The sequence below is a fragment of the Myxocyprinus asiaticus genome, chromosome 47, assembly GCF_019703515.2.
Source record: "Myxocyprinus asiaticus isolate MX2 ecotype Aquarium Trade chromosome 47, UBuf_Myxa_2, whole genome shotgun sequence".
NCBI lineage: Eukaryota > Metazoa > Chordata > Actinopteri > Cypriniformes > Catostomidae > Myxocyprinus > Myxocyprinus asiaticus.
The window spans coordinates 4,075,287-4,090,111 of NC_059390.1; the positions used below are offsets into that span (position 1 = coordinate 4,075,287).

A 14,825-nucleotide genomic window follows, 5' to 3' on the forward strand; every position below is an offset into this window, starting at 1 on the left:
TTTAAATACTTTCTATCATCTTTCATGTCAACATGTCCTTCCAAAGTTCAGCTCAGGTATCATCTAGTTCCAAGATTCCCGTTGGTAAATACAACTTCACTTTCTCATTTATGTGTTCGGAACTCTTATGATATTTACGACTCCACTTGAAGGCCGCAGTAGAGACCACTTTTCATGATCCAGTCAATTCCAGATGGATAAATTCCAGTCCCGTCCCACTTTTTTTTTTCTTGTTTAATATCCTGTTTCACTTTAGTTTAGAAGCTTTTAATACAAGAACTTTGTAATGTTTCAAGCTTAACAAAACTCCTTGAATGTTTTCCCGACGTAGTCTTTCTGTGTTTATGACGCATATTTTGTGACATTTCATTTTGTGATAATTCTTAATGTTCTTCAAGGTTGCTGCATTGAACTGCCAAAATGATGTTGCCGTAGATGAAAGAGGGTTGAGTAGAAGGCCGTGAGAGAGATAGCAGAAGGCATAGAGATCTTAAGGCTCGCATGACTCGCTTTTTAACTCATTGACCTCTAGTTGGTATTTGAACTCATCCCAAAACCAACTCCTTTGAACGTACACGCAGTCGATTATCTTGGGATTCAGCTGTGTTTAGCTGGATGATGTGGGGATAATTTCACACATCCTGCCATTATCCCACTGATGTCGGGCTGAAGATGCCGTCAGGTGTCATCTGAGTGATGGCTGCTGCTGTGGCTGCTGAGTGGCATGCTACAGCTCATTATTTCAGAAGAGATTAATTAATGAACACTAATAGTCGTGTTGAATGCTCGATTTAATTTGAACTCAGAGACGTGGAAGGTCGTACTTGGATCCTTGTACTACCCTGACCCAACAGTCTGCTCTGTCCTCTCCTAAATGACTCTTTGATGGATAATTAGTGGTGTCTACTATGGCAAGCATCACTTTTAATATTGCTTAAAGTTGGATTAGGGATTTGAACAAACCACTGACCTTAAGTATTAAACTTTGGTGTGTAATTCACCCTGTGACAGTGATACCTCAAATCATGTGGCTTATTGCAGAGACTTTTCTAAGCGATCAGACTTCTAATTTCACCTGGCGGACAATGAAATGTGTGAAAGAAATTTCATAGACTTGGAAAGAGGGACTCGAGTCATATTTTAGGAACCAGATTATCATAAAGGCTTGAAGATGGGCTCTTTAAAATAGAGTGCAACAGTCTGCTTCCTTTTCTCCATAGGCAAATTGATTTTTAACAAGAACTTATAAACTTTTAAAGACAGACCTACCGTGAGCTCCAAGGTTGTTAATCGATGGTATCTGATTCTCTTGAAGCCATCAGTCTGTTATATCAACTTAATAAAAAAAAAAAAAAATGTATCCGCAGAATGTTTATTAGCAGATTTTTGGTGAAGAACTACACTACCCATGATTCTGTGTGGGGAAATCCACTAATCAGAGAATCACATTGAACAACGTGCGGCAAAAGAGCTCTGCAGCGACTGCCCACTCCCATGACACTGTGAAAGACGCAATCGAGTCGCTCTATGTACACTCTCAAACTACTTATATTTTTGCATATATCTCAGTATTTTGCAATACAATTCTAAATACTGTATATTGTTTCTATATTACACTGCCTGGCCAAAATAAAAAATGCATACTCTAATATTTTGTTGGACCGCCTGTAGGTTTGATTACGGCACGTATTCATTGTAGCATAGTTTCAACAACCTTATACAACGTCACAACATTTATATCCATCCAGAGTTGCTTTCATTTTTGGCCAAGATCTTGTATTGATGACAGAAGAGTCGAACCACTCCGTAAAGTCATCTCCAGTGCATCCCAAAGACTTTCATTTTGGCATTGTCGTCCTGGAATATGTCCGTGCTGTCAGGGAATTAAAAATCCATTGATGGGATAACCTGATCATTCAGTACATTCAGGTAGTCAGCTGACTTCATTTTATTGCCACATAATGTTGCTGAGCCTAGACCTGACCAACTGAAGCAACCCCAGATCATAACACTGCCTCCAGAGGCTTGTACAGTGGGCACTATGCATGACGGGTACATCGCTTCATGCTCTTCCCTTCTTACCCTGCCATCGCTTTGGAATAGAGTAACTGAGAGTGGACTCATCAGACCACATGACCTTTTTCCATTGCTCCAAAGTCCAATCTTTATGCTCCCTAGCAAATTGAAGTCATTTTTTCCAATAAGCCTCACTAACAAGTGGCTTTCTTGTGGCCACACAGTTGTTTAGTCCCAATCCTGTTAGTTCTCGTTCCATTGTGTGTGTGGAAATGCTCTTACTTTCACTATTAAACATAGCCATGATTTTTACAATGTGACTTCAAGCGTTTTAGTGATCTCCGATCACGATCGTTCTAGATTTTTTTTCTGATCACATTTCTTTCGAGAAGCTGATGGTTCACCACTAACCTTCCAGGTTTTTATAATGCGTTGGACAGTTCTTAACCCAATTCCAGTGATTTCAGCAATCTTCTTAGTTGTTTTCTTTGCTTCATGCAGGCCAATAATTTCTGAAACACAGTAACATCTTTTCCACGACCACGGGATACGTATTCTGACATGGTTGTTTAAGAAATGAGAAGCTACACACCGCATCAGTTAGGGTGAAAATAATTGTTGCCAGCTGAAACATATTAATCACAGCAATAATGATCCAATCCTAGGTTCTTAAGTAACTGCATATTTAAATCCAAACTTTTTTTTTGGCCAGGCAGTGTACAATCAACAATTTTGAATGAGAATGATTTTTCTATTGTTTTTAATTAAATTATGGCATTCACAATGCTTCATGGGATTGTAGTTCATTCCCTCATGAAAGACGTTAAGTACAGAGTCTTTTATCTTCATCTTTTTGCCTGGTTTTCAAAAACTTTTTTTTTTGGTTTCAATTCAAAAATTACAAGTTTGTAATGTTGTGATTTACCTCAGAGCTGGTTGGTTTGGTTCATGGCCTGTAACTCTTATGAAGAATTTTAAGAAATCCCTATGAAAAAAACAAAATAAAAAGAATGGTAAAAACACTTCCAGAATCAAGATGGCTGAAAAAGTGGGTGGACCTAGCAACCACTTAGAACACCTTAGCAACCACAAGGAGTTTTGCAAGGGCAAGGACCACTTGCATTTTCTTTAGACAATTTAAATGTAGTTGTGTAATGTATTTGTTTTCTCTGTGAAACAGTCTGTCTGTGTTGTAAGCATGATCAACTGACTGTTTCAACCATCTGACAATGTGTCTGTTTCCATTGCAAAGCTGGATACTTGTGTCAGCAAGTAACAAGCAAGCAATCTATGTTGAATGCAAGAACGATATTTAACCTCCTGACTGAATGGTTTGTCAGCAATGCATGTAAAGACGTCACTCGCGACATATGACACTCATTAATCAGACTTTGTTAAACGAGTGCTTACAGTACATTCACCCTTTTGAAGTGGGAGGTAATTTTCTCTCTCGAGGTGACCCAGAAGCCTGAAAGCATTATCTTTTACTCTGGTTTTCCCTCCCTTGCTCCTGATTGCAACTCTCTTTCTTGATGTCGCCGTTCCACCGTAGTATCATAATATAGGCCAACCCTGTGGGACAGTGTCTCTCTGATCTACTTCTCATTTCACCATCTCTCTACCAAAAGAAATTCGGGTTTATGACCATATTTATTGCATTTTACCTGTTTGAAAACAGTCATCATTTTTTTACAATTTCATTTGGTGCACTGAAGTAGGTGACACAGAAATTACAATCTCCATCTTTAAATAAGGGAGATGCGGCACCGGTCTGGTGTGACATTGAGTTTAGAACCTTTAATCTTTCTGTCTGTCTTGCGTTCAGGTTTGGTTTTGCCCTTCAGCTTGACTAGGTCATAAACTTTGAATGCAGTTTGTCAGGTCTGAGAGTTGGCAGGCCATTTAAGGTTGTCAATTGTGTGGGAGTATATCAGCAGAGATGTGGAGGGAGTAATTGCTTTGATGCATGATGCCTGTCTTCTCTATTTTCTCTCTTCCTCGTTCTGTCTTTCTCTGTCTTGAAAAAAATAAATAAAAGCTGCTTGCATAATAATAATACAATAATTAGCAAAATGCTCTTTAAGATAGTTTTAGATGGATGAGGTTCCATTGTAACGAAAGAGGAAATAATTGGAATAATTGCCTGTGCTAATTGACAGCATTCCTCAGATGTAGGCAGGGGTTTTTTAAGGTACCTCTGGGCCCTTGGGCTCGCTGGTCCGCAACTGCTGTGCACTTAACAAGCACTACACGGATGCCTTTACACTTGCGGACTGTCAACATGTCAATAACCGCGTCTCCCGCTGAAAGCGTTCAAACGCACTCCTCCTGCTGAGCCCCATGGGAGTTATAGGCCACTGGGCTTCAGCCCGTATAAGCCTGTGCGTTAATGCGCTCCTGGATGTAGGCATGTGACGGTATCAAATGTTCATGTCACAATAATTGCTGAGGCTTTTATCACGGTATACGGTATTATCACGGTATTGAATTACATTACAAAAACTGGCTTTTAAATTAACAGATAACAAATAACTTTGAAAAGAACACTGAATGTTTTAAAAACTACCATCAACACCATAGATACATAACCAAATATACATTTAATTGATGTCTTAATATTTAAATGGTCAATATGCCACAGGGCCACTGATCATTACAGATCAATGTAGACCTTGTCTTGTTGAGGCTAATGTTAAATTAAGGCTATACTAATTTAATCGAGCCAGCTACTAGGCTACAACAATAGTATGCATGTTTTTCAGAATAGCAAGCCAGTTGCTAATATATACTGTAGCTAGGTGCTAGCTACACATTTATAACTGCGAGTTCACTCTCACTGCTTGGCAACATACGACTGCGTTGTGTTCCAACTTGAACTTAATATTGAAATCATCATTGTGCCACATTGCCATTATTAATTACAGGACATAGTATTGTCTGATTCCAACTGTATTTTAGTTGTTTCACATTGTGCAAACGTTACTGTGTAGCTAACAGAGTTTTAGCAAACTACTCTTTGGCCAAGCTACACATTATCTGCAAATAGCAGCAACAGTTCACTCTCTTTGTCGTCTTATTTGTCGCTTAGCTAGGTGTCTCTTTAAGTGTTGTCTCTCAGTTTTCAAAAACATTTGGAAAAATGAGCAGAACTGTCACAACTTACCTTTATCTTGCTGAATTGCACGTGATAATTGTCCCGCAAATTAGAACATGTTGGAGGAGTTCCTGTGTTTCGCTGCCACTTTTCTGCCACATGTTTTACAAAAAGGGAAACCATCTCTAATCAACAATCCCTCTACATTTTTATGGAACCCAAAATACTTCCACACTTCCGACTTAACCCTATTAGAAGGCGGATAAAGAGATGGCAGCGTTTCTCCTTCAGCCATGCTTCTAGACCATGCTGGTTTGTTTACATCAGAGTGTGCATGTGTCATTTGTTCCGCATTCATGTGTTGTGTTGTGAATCTTGATTCGTTGATGGGATAAAAACTACTGTGTGATCAGAAAAATCTAAACAATTTGGCCAAAATGTTAATTGGAATTATTTACAGTATTTTGAAGTGCCCACGATAACAATATCGTGCATGTTAATTACCTTGATATGCTGTATAACTGAATACAGTCACATGCCTAATCAGATGCGGTTCTCCCCCCCAATCCCTCAGACCAGCGACTAAAGCACCAGTGACAGAGAAGAAGGAACGTCCCACCAGCACCATGAGTGAAGCGTCCAACTACACCGGGGGCTCAGACTACACAACACACCCCAGCAGTCCAACATCCAGAGTGAGTCCACACACACACATTTAATTATTTAATTGACCACCATTAAAACAAGGTTCAACAGGTGTCAAGTAAAGGATGATTCACATGTCCTGACATTTATTCATAGATTTACCACAGAACCCATTTGCAAGTCACATACACACGCACGCACACACTCTCAGCACGGCTAAGTGACCGTGGCCTAGTTCCAGTCTGACAGATTGTGATGTTCTCTCATGCATCAGTAGCATGTTACACAATTATTGTCCTCATTACTGCACATATGCTCATTTCCTGCATTGTATGTGGTGGATGGTGTTGAATAGGGATGCACTGATACAATTTTTTGTCTCTCTCAGTATTGGCTGATTCCCATCCTATTCTACTGTTGCTGTTTTTAAAATCAGTGTAGAATATCTAGACCTCACTGTGTGGAACTGACTGGGGGAGCTCTTTTAAATGTAAAGAAACAAAAACATCTACCTAAACATTACTACTTATGTCAATTAGTGAGGAAAACTAGTTTATGTGGATTTTGTTCATGTTTATTTAACTGTAGCATTTTTTAGCAGCATTTCCTTAAATCAGGTGAACATAGAGATGTAATTTTCCAAATGCATGTCCTTTATTTTGTCCTTTAGCATGCTAGCAGTTAATCAGTAACTTTTATTATTATTAACTGAATCTCAGCACACTAAAACCCCCTCAGAGAAGTTGTGTCTCTGTATGTACATCTTTTAAAGCATCGGCACTTAAATATTAAATCTGAAAGTGCATTCTTGCATTCAGTCTGCCCTGTTTTTATTGTTGGTTTATGTACACATGTGTACACATAACTTAAGTTGTGCATCTCTGTTTTACAGCAATTTTTCCATGAGCGTTGCATTTTAGGACTTTGTTTCAAGTAAAAATGTTGAATTTTTGAAAACTGTTTTGAGTCTGCTGCATATTGTTTTATTTCATTTTCCTTACAAAACTGGTCTGATTGAGGTCTTGTGGACCACAAACCTTTACAGTTTCCTTCATTTTTGATTTTGAAAATGTGTAGTTTTGCACATGCCTAAATCCCTCCAAAATGTTAAAGAAACAAGTTTATGACCACATTTGATGATTCCCCCAAAAATAAAATGGTAACACTTTATATTAAGGTTATATATATATATATTTTAACATATATTAACAATGAACTGTATATTTTATTGCATTTATTAGTCTTTGTTAATTCTTAATTATAAAGATGCAATTGATCATTGTCAGTTCATGTTGATTCATAATGCATTATCTAATGGTAACATCATTTAAAAAAATGAATATGTTGACTTTAACCAAGATTTTTTTTAAAGTTTATCATTAGTTCGTTATGTTCTGTAGTTAACTAATGTTATCGAATGCAACCTAATTGTAAAGTGTTACCATTTAATCAGTAAAACATAGACAAATATACATTCAAACGTAAGTTGTTTGTTTAATCATGAGAAGCCATTTAATAATGTAATTTGCACCAAAGAGCTTCTCAGAATGAAAATATCAACCGTGATTTATTGTCAGTGTTTGTACATTGGAAAGCTGTCTCTTTAAAAAGCCTGATTCTCTGAGATAAGTGACTGGAATCGTATGAGTGAATGTGTGTCATTACAGAGAGAAGAATGACATTTTGCAGAGACAGATAAACACGGCTCAGCAATTTCACATACTCAGATTGTTGCCAGTGTGTTTCTGGTTTCAGTAAAAGCAGTTTTTAATCTTTTTGTTGTTGAAAATGTGAGTTTGTAAGTGCTATTTATTCATAATACATGGCTCACACATTTTCTAAACGACTTTGCTCGTAAGTTGTAATTATTTAAAACCTGATTGCTGAATTATATATTTGTCAAGCATGGTTCCTCAAAGGCTAAATTTTTTGTAACGTTCTGTTCTCACACTTTGTTTACAGCAGTCTAGATCCTCAAAGAAAATCCACAACTTTGGGAAGAGGTCGAACTCGATCAAGAGGAACCCAAATGCACCAGTGATCAAAAATGGCTGGCTTTACAAACAGGCATGTGAAACTGACACTCTTACTTGTTATTACTTTAATCTAATCGGGCTGCACGATTATGACAAAAGTTATTATTTACGATTATTTCCCTTGATATTTTAATTGCGATGAATTCAGATTAACACAATGAATGATAAAATGCTCCTTTTAAGTGGATGAACTGCATGCCATAGTCTTCACATAAGTGTTTCTGTACTGCTGTTTTATACACCACTATACCCTTAAAATGTCACTGTCCTCACACTGACCCTCTTAGAAGCTTAAGAAACAAAACTGTTGTTCAACTTTTGAATAAATTATACACAAGCAAGCAACACACATGTCTGTGATTGGTTTCAATGCACAATCACTGCAAAAACATGTTAAATAGAACATTTTGACCAACAGGAGTGGACTGCTTTAATTGACACTTCACAGTTAGATAATTGTGACACTGTAATTGTAATATTGATTAATCAGTGTTGTACTCTTAGGATGTCAGAAGTACCATTTTATTGGCTTTTTACAAAATAAAAGCTAAAAGACTGAATATAAAAGTACTAAAAATTGAATAATACCAGTTTGTGTTCAGTAACTGACTCACTGTGGTTCCCGAGTGCTGCCATCGCGCACAAAGCCGTCACAATGAAAATATTGATATGCGCCTATAACAAAAGTTTCTAACGAGTTACTTATTCTGTAAAGAAGGGAATTTGCTAATATGCTTTTGATGGATTATATTTTTCAAACAGTAAACTACATATATTAGGCCTATTTCTTTGCTAAAGTATGAGCAGTTTTGTTAGTGAAAAAAGAAGTAAGCTAGATATTTTAATGACTTTTGGGACTCTAAAGCCTATAATCTAAAGCCACCCTTGTAAAAAAAAAAAAATGTTACTGAGCCCTTACCACGGTACAGTAATGCTATAAATGGTAATAGCTTGGTACTTTAATTTATGCCATGGCCCTGTATGATTACCACATTCATATGCCATGATATTTACATGGCACTCCAAGGTACCTCTACTAATACCATGAGGTGCATGTCCAAAATATAGTATTACCATGAAACCATGTCAAAAAATACTTTTTGATACTTTTTTGTTAGAGTTTTGCTTTTACTCTTTTGATGTTGGTTTTGTTACATGCTGTTTGTTTATCTCAGATTTCCTTGACTCTGCACGGCACAGCTTATCAATCAAAAGTTACATCCGGCTTTAAATTGCCTTTGTTTTTATGCAGTATATGCACAACTTTACAAGTACATGTTTATGCTTTTGCATCATATTCTTCAAAACTGCTTCTCTCTTCTGAGTGAAATAACACACTGTAAGTTTTCACTCTGTGATATGGCCACATCAGTAACTTTTGTGCTGCGTTTGTGTGTGTGATCGCTGCGCCAGTGTTCTTTTGAAAAACTTCAAAAGGTGGTCGACTTCAGAGGTGATCTCACCCCTTCCCAAATCATCCGCCATCAAAGCTTCTCCCACAGCACAAGTGAAATCATCAGGCTTTGTTGTCGAAATTCAAATTTGCGTGCTTACATGGTGCAAACATTAACACAACAAACAGCAAAGAACAAGGGGGGAATATGAGTCTGATTTATCTCTCATGTTAAATAAGTAACTTAGATGAGTTTCTGAAAACTGCTGAAACTTCTAGAGAACTGCAGCAACATTGATGACAATATCAAACCAAAATGTGAAACCAAAAGAAAGACAGTTTAGTTCTGCATTAAGAACATTATCAATCAGGATATTTGTTGCTGTCTGGGGAAATTTTATTTGACACGAAAGGCATTCACAACCCATTTTAATTCCAAATGGAATGTTCGTTCAAGTGAAAATATATTCAACTAGAAAAAAATGTAACTTGATTTATTCCATCGGGAATCGATTGGCTCATGAAAAGTGGCCATTCCAATGCAAATAAATAAATACAAAATTATTAATTTATTACTTTGTAATTTATAGATATTTTGACTGGAAAACAAGACAGAAATACTGAGTAAGGGCTTGATGATTTCAGCTGAAAAGGAAAGTTGTTTCAGAGGTGGAGCAATTGATTACATTTTGATGAAAAATTAAGGAAAAAAAAAGTTTATTTATTTGGAATAGTGTACACTGATGAATCTTGCACAATAAGGCCAGGAACTTGTTTTAAGAATGTAAATAGGGCCAATTTTGATTTCATGTTGATCTTAAGGTAAAGTCTGTCAAAACATGCAGTGGTAGTGGGTGGGATTCCAGCACACCATGCTGAGCTGTGGTCAGACAGTTTGATTGATTGACGGCTGTGTTGTGGGGTTCTTGCAGGACAGTACCGGGATGAAGATGTGGAAGAAGAGATGGTTTGTGCTGTCTGACATGTGCCTCTTCTACTACAGAGGTGAGTCGTGCATCTCTCTGTTTACCAAAGTCTCACTTTATCACCAACTTTAATATAGGTGTTTTGATTTATGTTCTTATCTGATGTGCTGTCTAAAGATTATTGCTCACTCTCTGTCCCTTCTGAAACAATCTCCTTTGAGTTATGGGCCACTATACAATCAAGTGACCCATCTGCACAGCTTTCTAGTTGTTTTACATGGTTGCCACCGTGGAATCACAGTATCCAGGCCTTAAAATACTTCAAGTGCCACAGTAATTTTCAAACTCTGGTTTTGTAAAAGCAGCAGTACTGAAACTTTAATATGACTCAGTTATGTCTGCAATAGCATAAAAAAATGAAACTTTAAGTAAACATTGTTTCAAGTTCTCAAATTATTCAAGACATGTAAACAGTCAGTAATAAAATAAGAAGATAAACTATTACAAGCAATAGAAGAAATTAAAACAATAGAACAATGATTCAAATTAAGAAAACGAGGAGTTTTTACGTTTTTAACGGCAGTATCATGTATTCAAATAAGCATTCAGAAATTAACAAAAGTAATGAAATGTAACAATAATTAGGGCTGTTTAATGCAGACGACACAAGATGAGAGCACGTTCTTGCATTCACAGCTTGATGTAGCGCAAATCTGAATGCAGGGATTTCAAGACGTGTTTTTCTAAGTTTCAAAGCCCTTATAAATCTCGGACTGATTGACTAATTCAATTGCAAAATGGATTGCTGTGAACTGTAGGCCAATGATAGACTTATGTTCAGCTGCTCTGAACGTTTTTCTTCTTTTCAGATTATAGGATTTGTATAGATTATACAAATCTTACCTATGTAGACATTTCACTGGCTTCTAAAATAATACTTTTTGATTTTTCAAGGATCTCACAATGCAATTCATTTCACTCAGCTTTCACAATTTGGGAAACACTGCTATAAAAGTATTATATCTCTTGGATGCAACTGCATCTTTTAAATGTGTGGTTGCTGCATAATATTTGAATAGTCAAGAATATTTAATAGTCCAGGCTGCTCTAATGTCTAATGTGTCCAAAGATATCTTGTTGGGCAGGTGCTCAGATTTGAACCTGTGGCACTGGCTGCTGATGTCTCCTTAGGACACTGTTATATCTCCATAAATTGTGCAATTAAATAGTGTGCCAGTGCAATCAGATGGCTCTTTCATGGCCGGCCCATAAGGGACAAGGCTGTTTATTGGCTGACGGCGAGGAGCGAGATGTATTCTTACCACACAGGGAGACGTGCTTTGACTGCAGATGTGTACAAAGTCTCTCTATCTATCTCTCTTTCGTTCTGTTTCATGTCATCAGTTTTGTTGAGTCTCTGTCGGCGGGCCAGGTTAAATAATGCTCTGGGAGGGCTGTTTTTTTGTGTTTGTAAATGAGAGTGGTTGTAAATGATGAAGGAAAGATTTTGAGGTTCTAAACTTGCACATCCTACAGCTATGACCAGAGGTGGACAAGATCACTGACGCCTCCTGTCTGTGTGAAAAGGTACTGCTTACACTTATAGTTGCAGATGTGATTGATTAGTTAATTAGCCATCTTTTTCTTTATGGGCAAGATAAATGTAAAAATGTACTAATCCCAAATACTTCATAAAGTATGTGATATTCACGCCTTGTGGACTTTTTTCACAATTTCTGTTCTGGTTATGACAGAAATGTTTTGTTTTGAATTAAAAAATGGTAAAATGTGTTACCTCTTTTTAGGAGCTTAAAGTGTGTTACAAAAGAAAATATGTACGTTTTTAAGAAAAAGTGAGTGGTGCATATCCATGCAAAAGTCAGTGGTGTTCCGGTTGTTTGCTAAGATGTTATGAGTGTTTTTTAGTGTGTTGCTATGTGGTTGCTAGGGTTCTGTTATAAAGAGCCCTCCCCCTAGTCTCTGTAATATTCTAGTATGCAGATACGGATTGACTTCAGTGTAAGTCTATGGGATTTTTTCACTGACAGGCAAAAATAGCAAATCCAATCGCTTAGAAATATGGTTGGGTACCGAGTTCCATTTTGTTTTTTTAAATACCAGAACTGTATGATTTTCATGAGTTTCCTCTATGTGCAGTTTTTCACCAATGTGGATGAAACACCATACTAAAATACTATGACAGTGTTTTCTGCAGCGTATTTCAGTGGCAGAGCTGCCCCCTACTAATTCTACAGCGTGACTAGTGTGTTTTGAGTCCCAAACAAATTACTCTTATTAGCCGGCTCTTTTGGATCTACAGCGAAACATACATCGCTTCCTGTATATTCCAGGTCCCGAACTAATGACTCACATGAGCCGGCTCTTTTAAGTAAATCAAAAACAGTTATACAGTATATCAGTCGTAGGGGTTACTGAATTGCTCTGTATGACCTCATCATTTGGCAAAAGTCTGCAGAGAATTGCATCTGTTATTTTCAAATAATTCTTTCTTAAAGGTACTAAAAGAATTGTTACTGGAACCGTTAAGCAACCGTCATTGTTAAGAGGAATCGGAACTGGAATCATTAAATTCCTTACAATTCCCATCCCTACTTAGAAAATTAATAGCATACCTCTCCTCAACAAACAGCATGATTTGAGGTATGATGCATGGTTTATAGCACAAACATTAAGTGTTGAAATGAAATACTTAGGGATTTGAGCAATAGTAATACTAATGTTGCTTTCATGTGTAGAGTTTTGTGAATGATGGAGATTGGAATTGATTCAATGCGGGCTTAGTAGAGTGTCCTTATTTCCGATATCTGCCACTAAACTAACTCTGAGCCTTGACTTGTAGGGTTAACTGTTATATAGTTTCCAAAAGCCAGCATGCTGAGCTTTTTCTTGACTACAAGAGAATTTAAAATCTGTGATTGTCCCTGGGCTATGAAACAACGGCTTATCAATCAGTTCTCTCCTCCTTCACATCTCTCTCTGTTGGTTGTTATTTGTTTGTTTCTGGCTGCTGTGAGTAATTCAACGGGCTGTGAACCACCTGCGAGTTTTCTTGAGCAACTACTGCTAGCATGGGTTCAGAACACTGCCTCGTTGATCTGAACAGCTCAGAACACAATATGTGGGATGTCTCCAAACACAGTTATGGATGCAGAACTTTTGTAACTTTTAAAAGATTGCATCACTGGTGGCTGTTGTCTTGTTTGTTACAAAGTGGTGGTGTTTGCTAAGGCAAACAAATGGGCATTATTAATTCACATGCAATTGTTTCAAATCATGAATTAGATATTGCCCAAAAGAAGTTGGGGCATGTGTCTCTGGCATACGGATGATGATAGGAAATTGCTCTTTGCTTTTTCACCATTACAATTGTTATAGTTATGGATACCACAGCTGTCACTCTGCATTAACTCTGTCGGCAAGCCGGTTTGAGTGATTCGTTGCACTCTGCAATCAAAACGATTGCATTCACAGTCCAGAGCAGACACAAACCTATCGCCACGCTCTGCTGCATGCAACCCAGCATTTTTCCCATCAGCCCTGCTAGAGCGTCTGTTTACTAAAACCCCCACCGAAATAAATGCCCGGTCATGCCTTCAGCTGCAAATTCTACCAGTATCCTGGCTGTCTTCCAATATATGCTAATGCAGTGGCCCTCAATTGGTGGATCACAACCCAAAAAGTTTTTTTGTAGGTCGGATAGGTTCACAGACAGCAGGAGAAAAAAATAACATGTTAAATGCAAAGAATAAAATGCAACTAACCATATAATCATGCAGGGATAGAATAGCAAAATAAATAGGTTTATCGGCTTTTAAAGGAAGTCAAGTCATTTTTATTTGTATAGTGCTTTTCACAACACTCATCGTCTCAAAGCAGCTTTACAAAAAATTATTACAGAGAATGAAGCTGTCATGTCTGTAATGTATTTAAGTCTTCATTGTGAGGTTTGATGAATAACGTGATTGTAAATTATGCCTTAAAAATATTATTTGTCTTTAGACCCCCAGTGAGCAAGCCAAAGGCGACTGTGGAACTCAAAACTCCATAAGATGTAGTCAATGGAGAAAAATAACCTTGGGGGAAGCCAGGCTCACCGGGGGAGCCAGTTCCCCTCTGGCTAAACAGCATGAATGTAATGCCAATATTAGTTATCTATGTGTAGTAAAAATCAAGATTTAAATGAGTAAACTGAGTAGATGTTGGTGGCCAGTGTTTAAACTAAAGGATTTTGTATGAACTGAAAGATTAATGACAGAGTCTTTGAAGTTTCCATCCTGAAAAGGAAGAGAATCATTTATCAATTATTTATCAGAGAGGTAATTTATGGTATTTAGTCATGTTATGTTAATAATTAGACATATTGTGGGCCTGTGCAGTTCATAGTGATATGAATATGATATGAAGTTTGATTTTAAGGACATTTTTGCTTACTTTGGTATGATAAACACATTTTTATTTTTTATTTTTTTGGGGTCTGCCACTTGTTGCCCAATATTGAATCTCTGTCCTAAAGCAAAACCAGTTTGAGAACCACTGATCTAATGTTTGTTGCTTTCTCTCTGTCTTCAGATGATAAAGAAGAGGGAATTCTGGGAAGTATTCTCCTACCCAGTTTCCACATCTCCATGCTGTCCGTGGATGACCATATAAGCCGGAAATATGCCTTCAAGGTCAGAGCCTGAACGCAAAATCCA

At 37.3% G+C, this 14,825-nt stretch overlaps 1 protein-coding gene across 18 annotated transcripts in view; it reads left to right on the plus strand.

Moving 5' to 3' along the window:
* The window catches only part of LOC127436504 (pleckstrin homology domain-containing family A member 5-like), a 206,292-nt gene that overhangs the window by 151,360 nt on the left and 40,107 nt on the right, over positions 1–14,825 (plus strand). For 17 of the 18 annotated variants that reach the window (XM_051690708.1, XM_051690711.1, XM_051690716.1 and 14 more), the window contains 4 exons: positions 5,685–5,805; positions 7,718–7,822; positions 10,117–10,189; positions 14,701–14,801. In XM_051690708.1, coding sequence (XP_051546668.1) covers positions 5,685–5,805; positions 7,718–7,822; positions 10,117–10,189; positions 14,701–14,801 — 400 coding nt within the window. Of the gene's footprint in view, positions 1–5,684; positions 5,806–7,717; positions 7,823–10,116; positions 10,190–14,130; positions 14,270–14,700; positions 14,802–14,825 lie in introns of those variants that run through there. The other variant, XM_051690726.1, reaches the window with a different exon arrangement.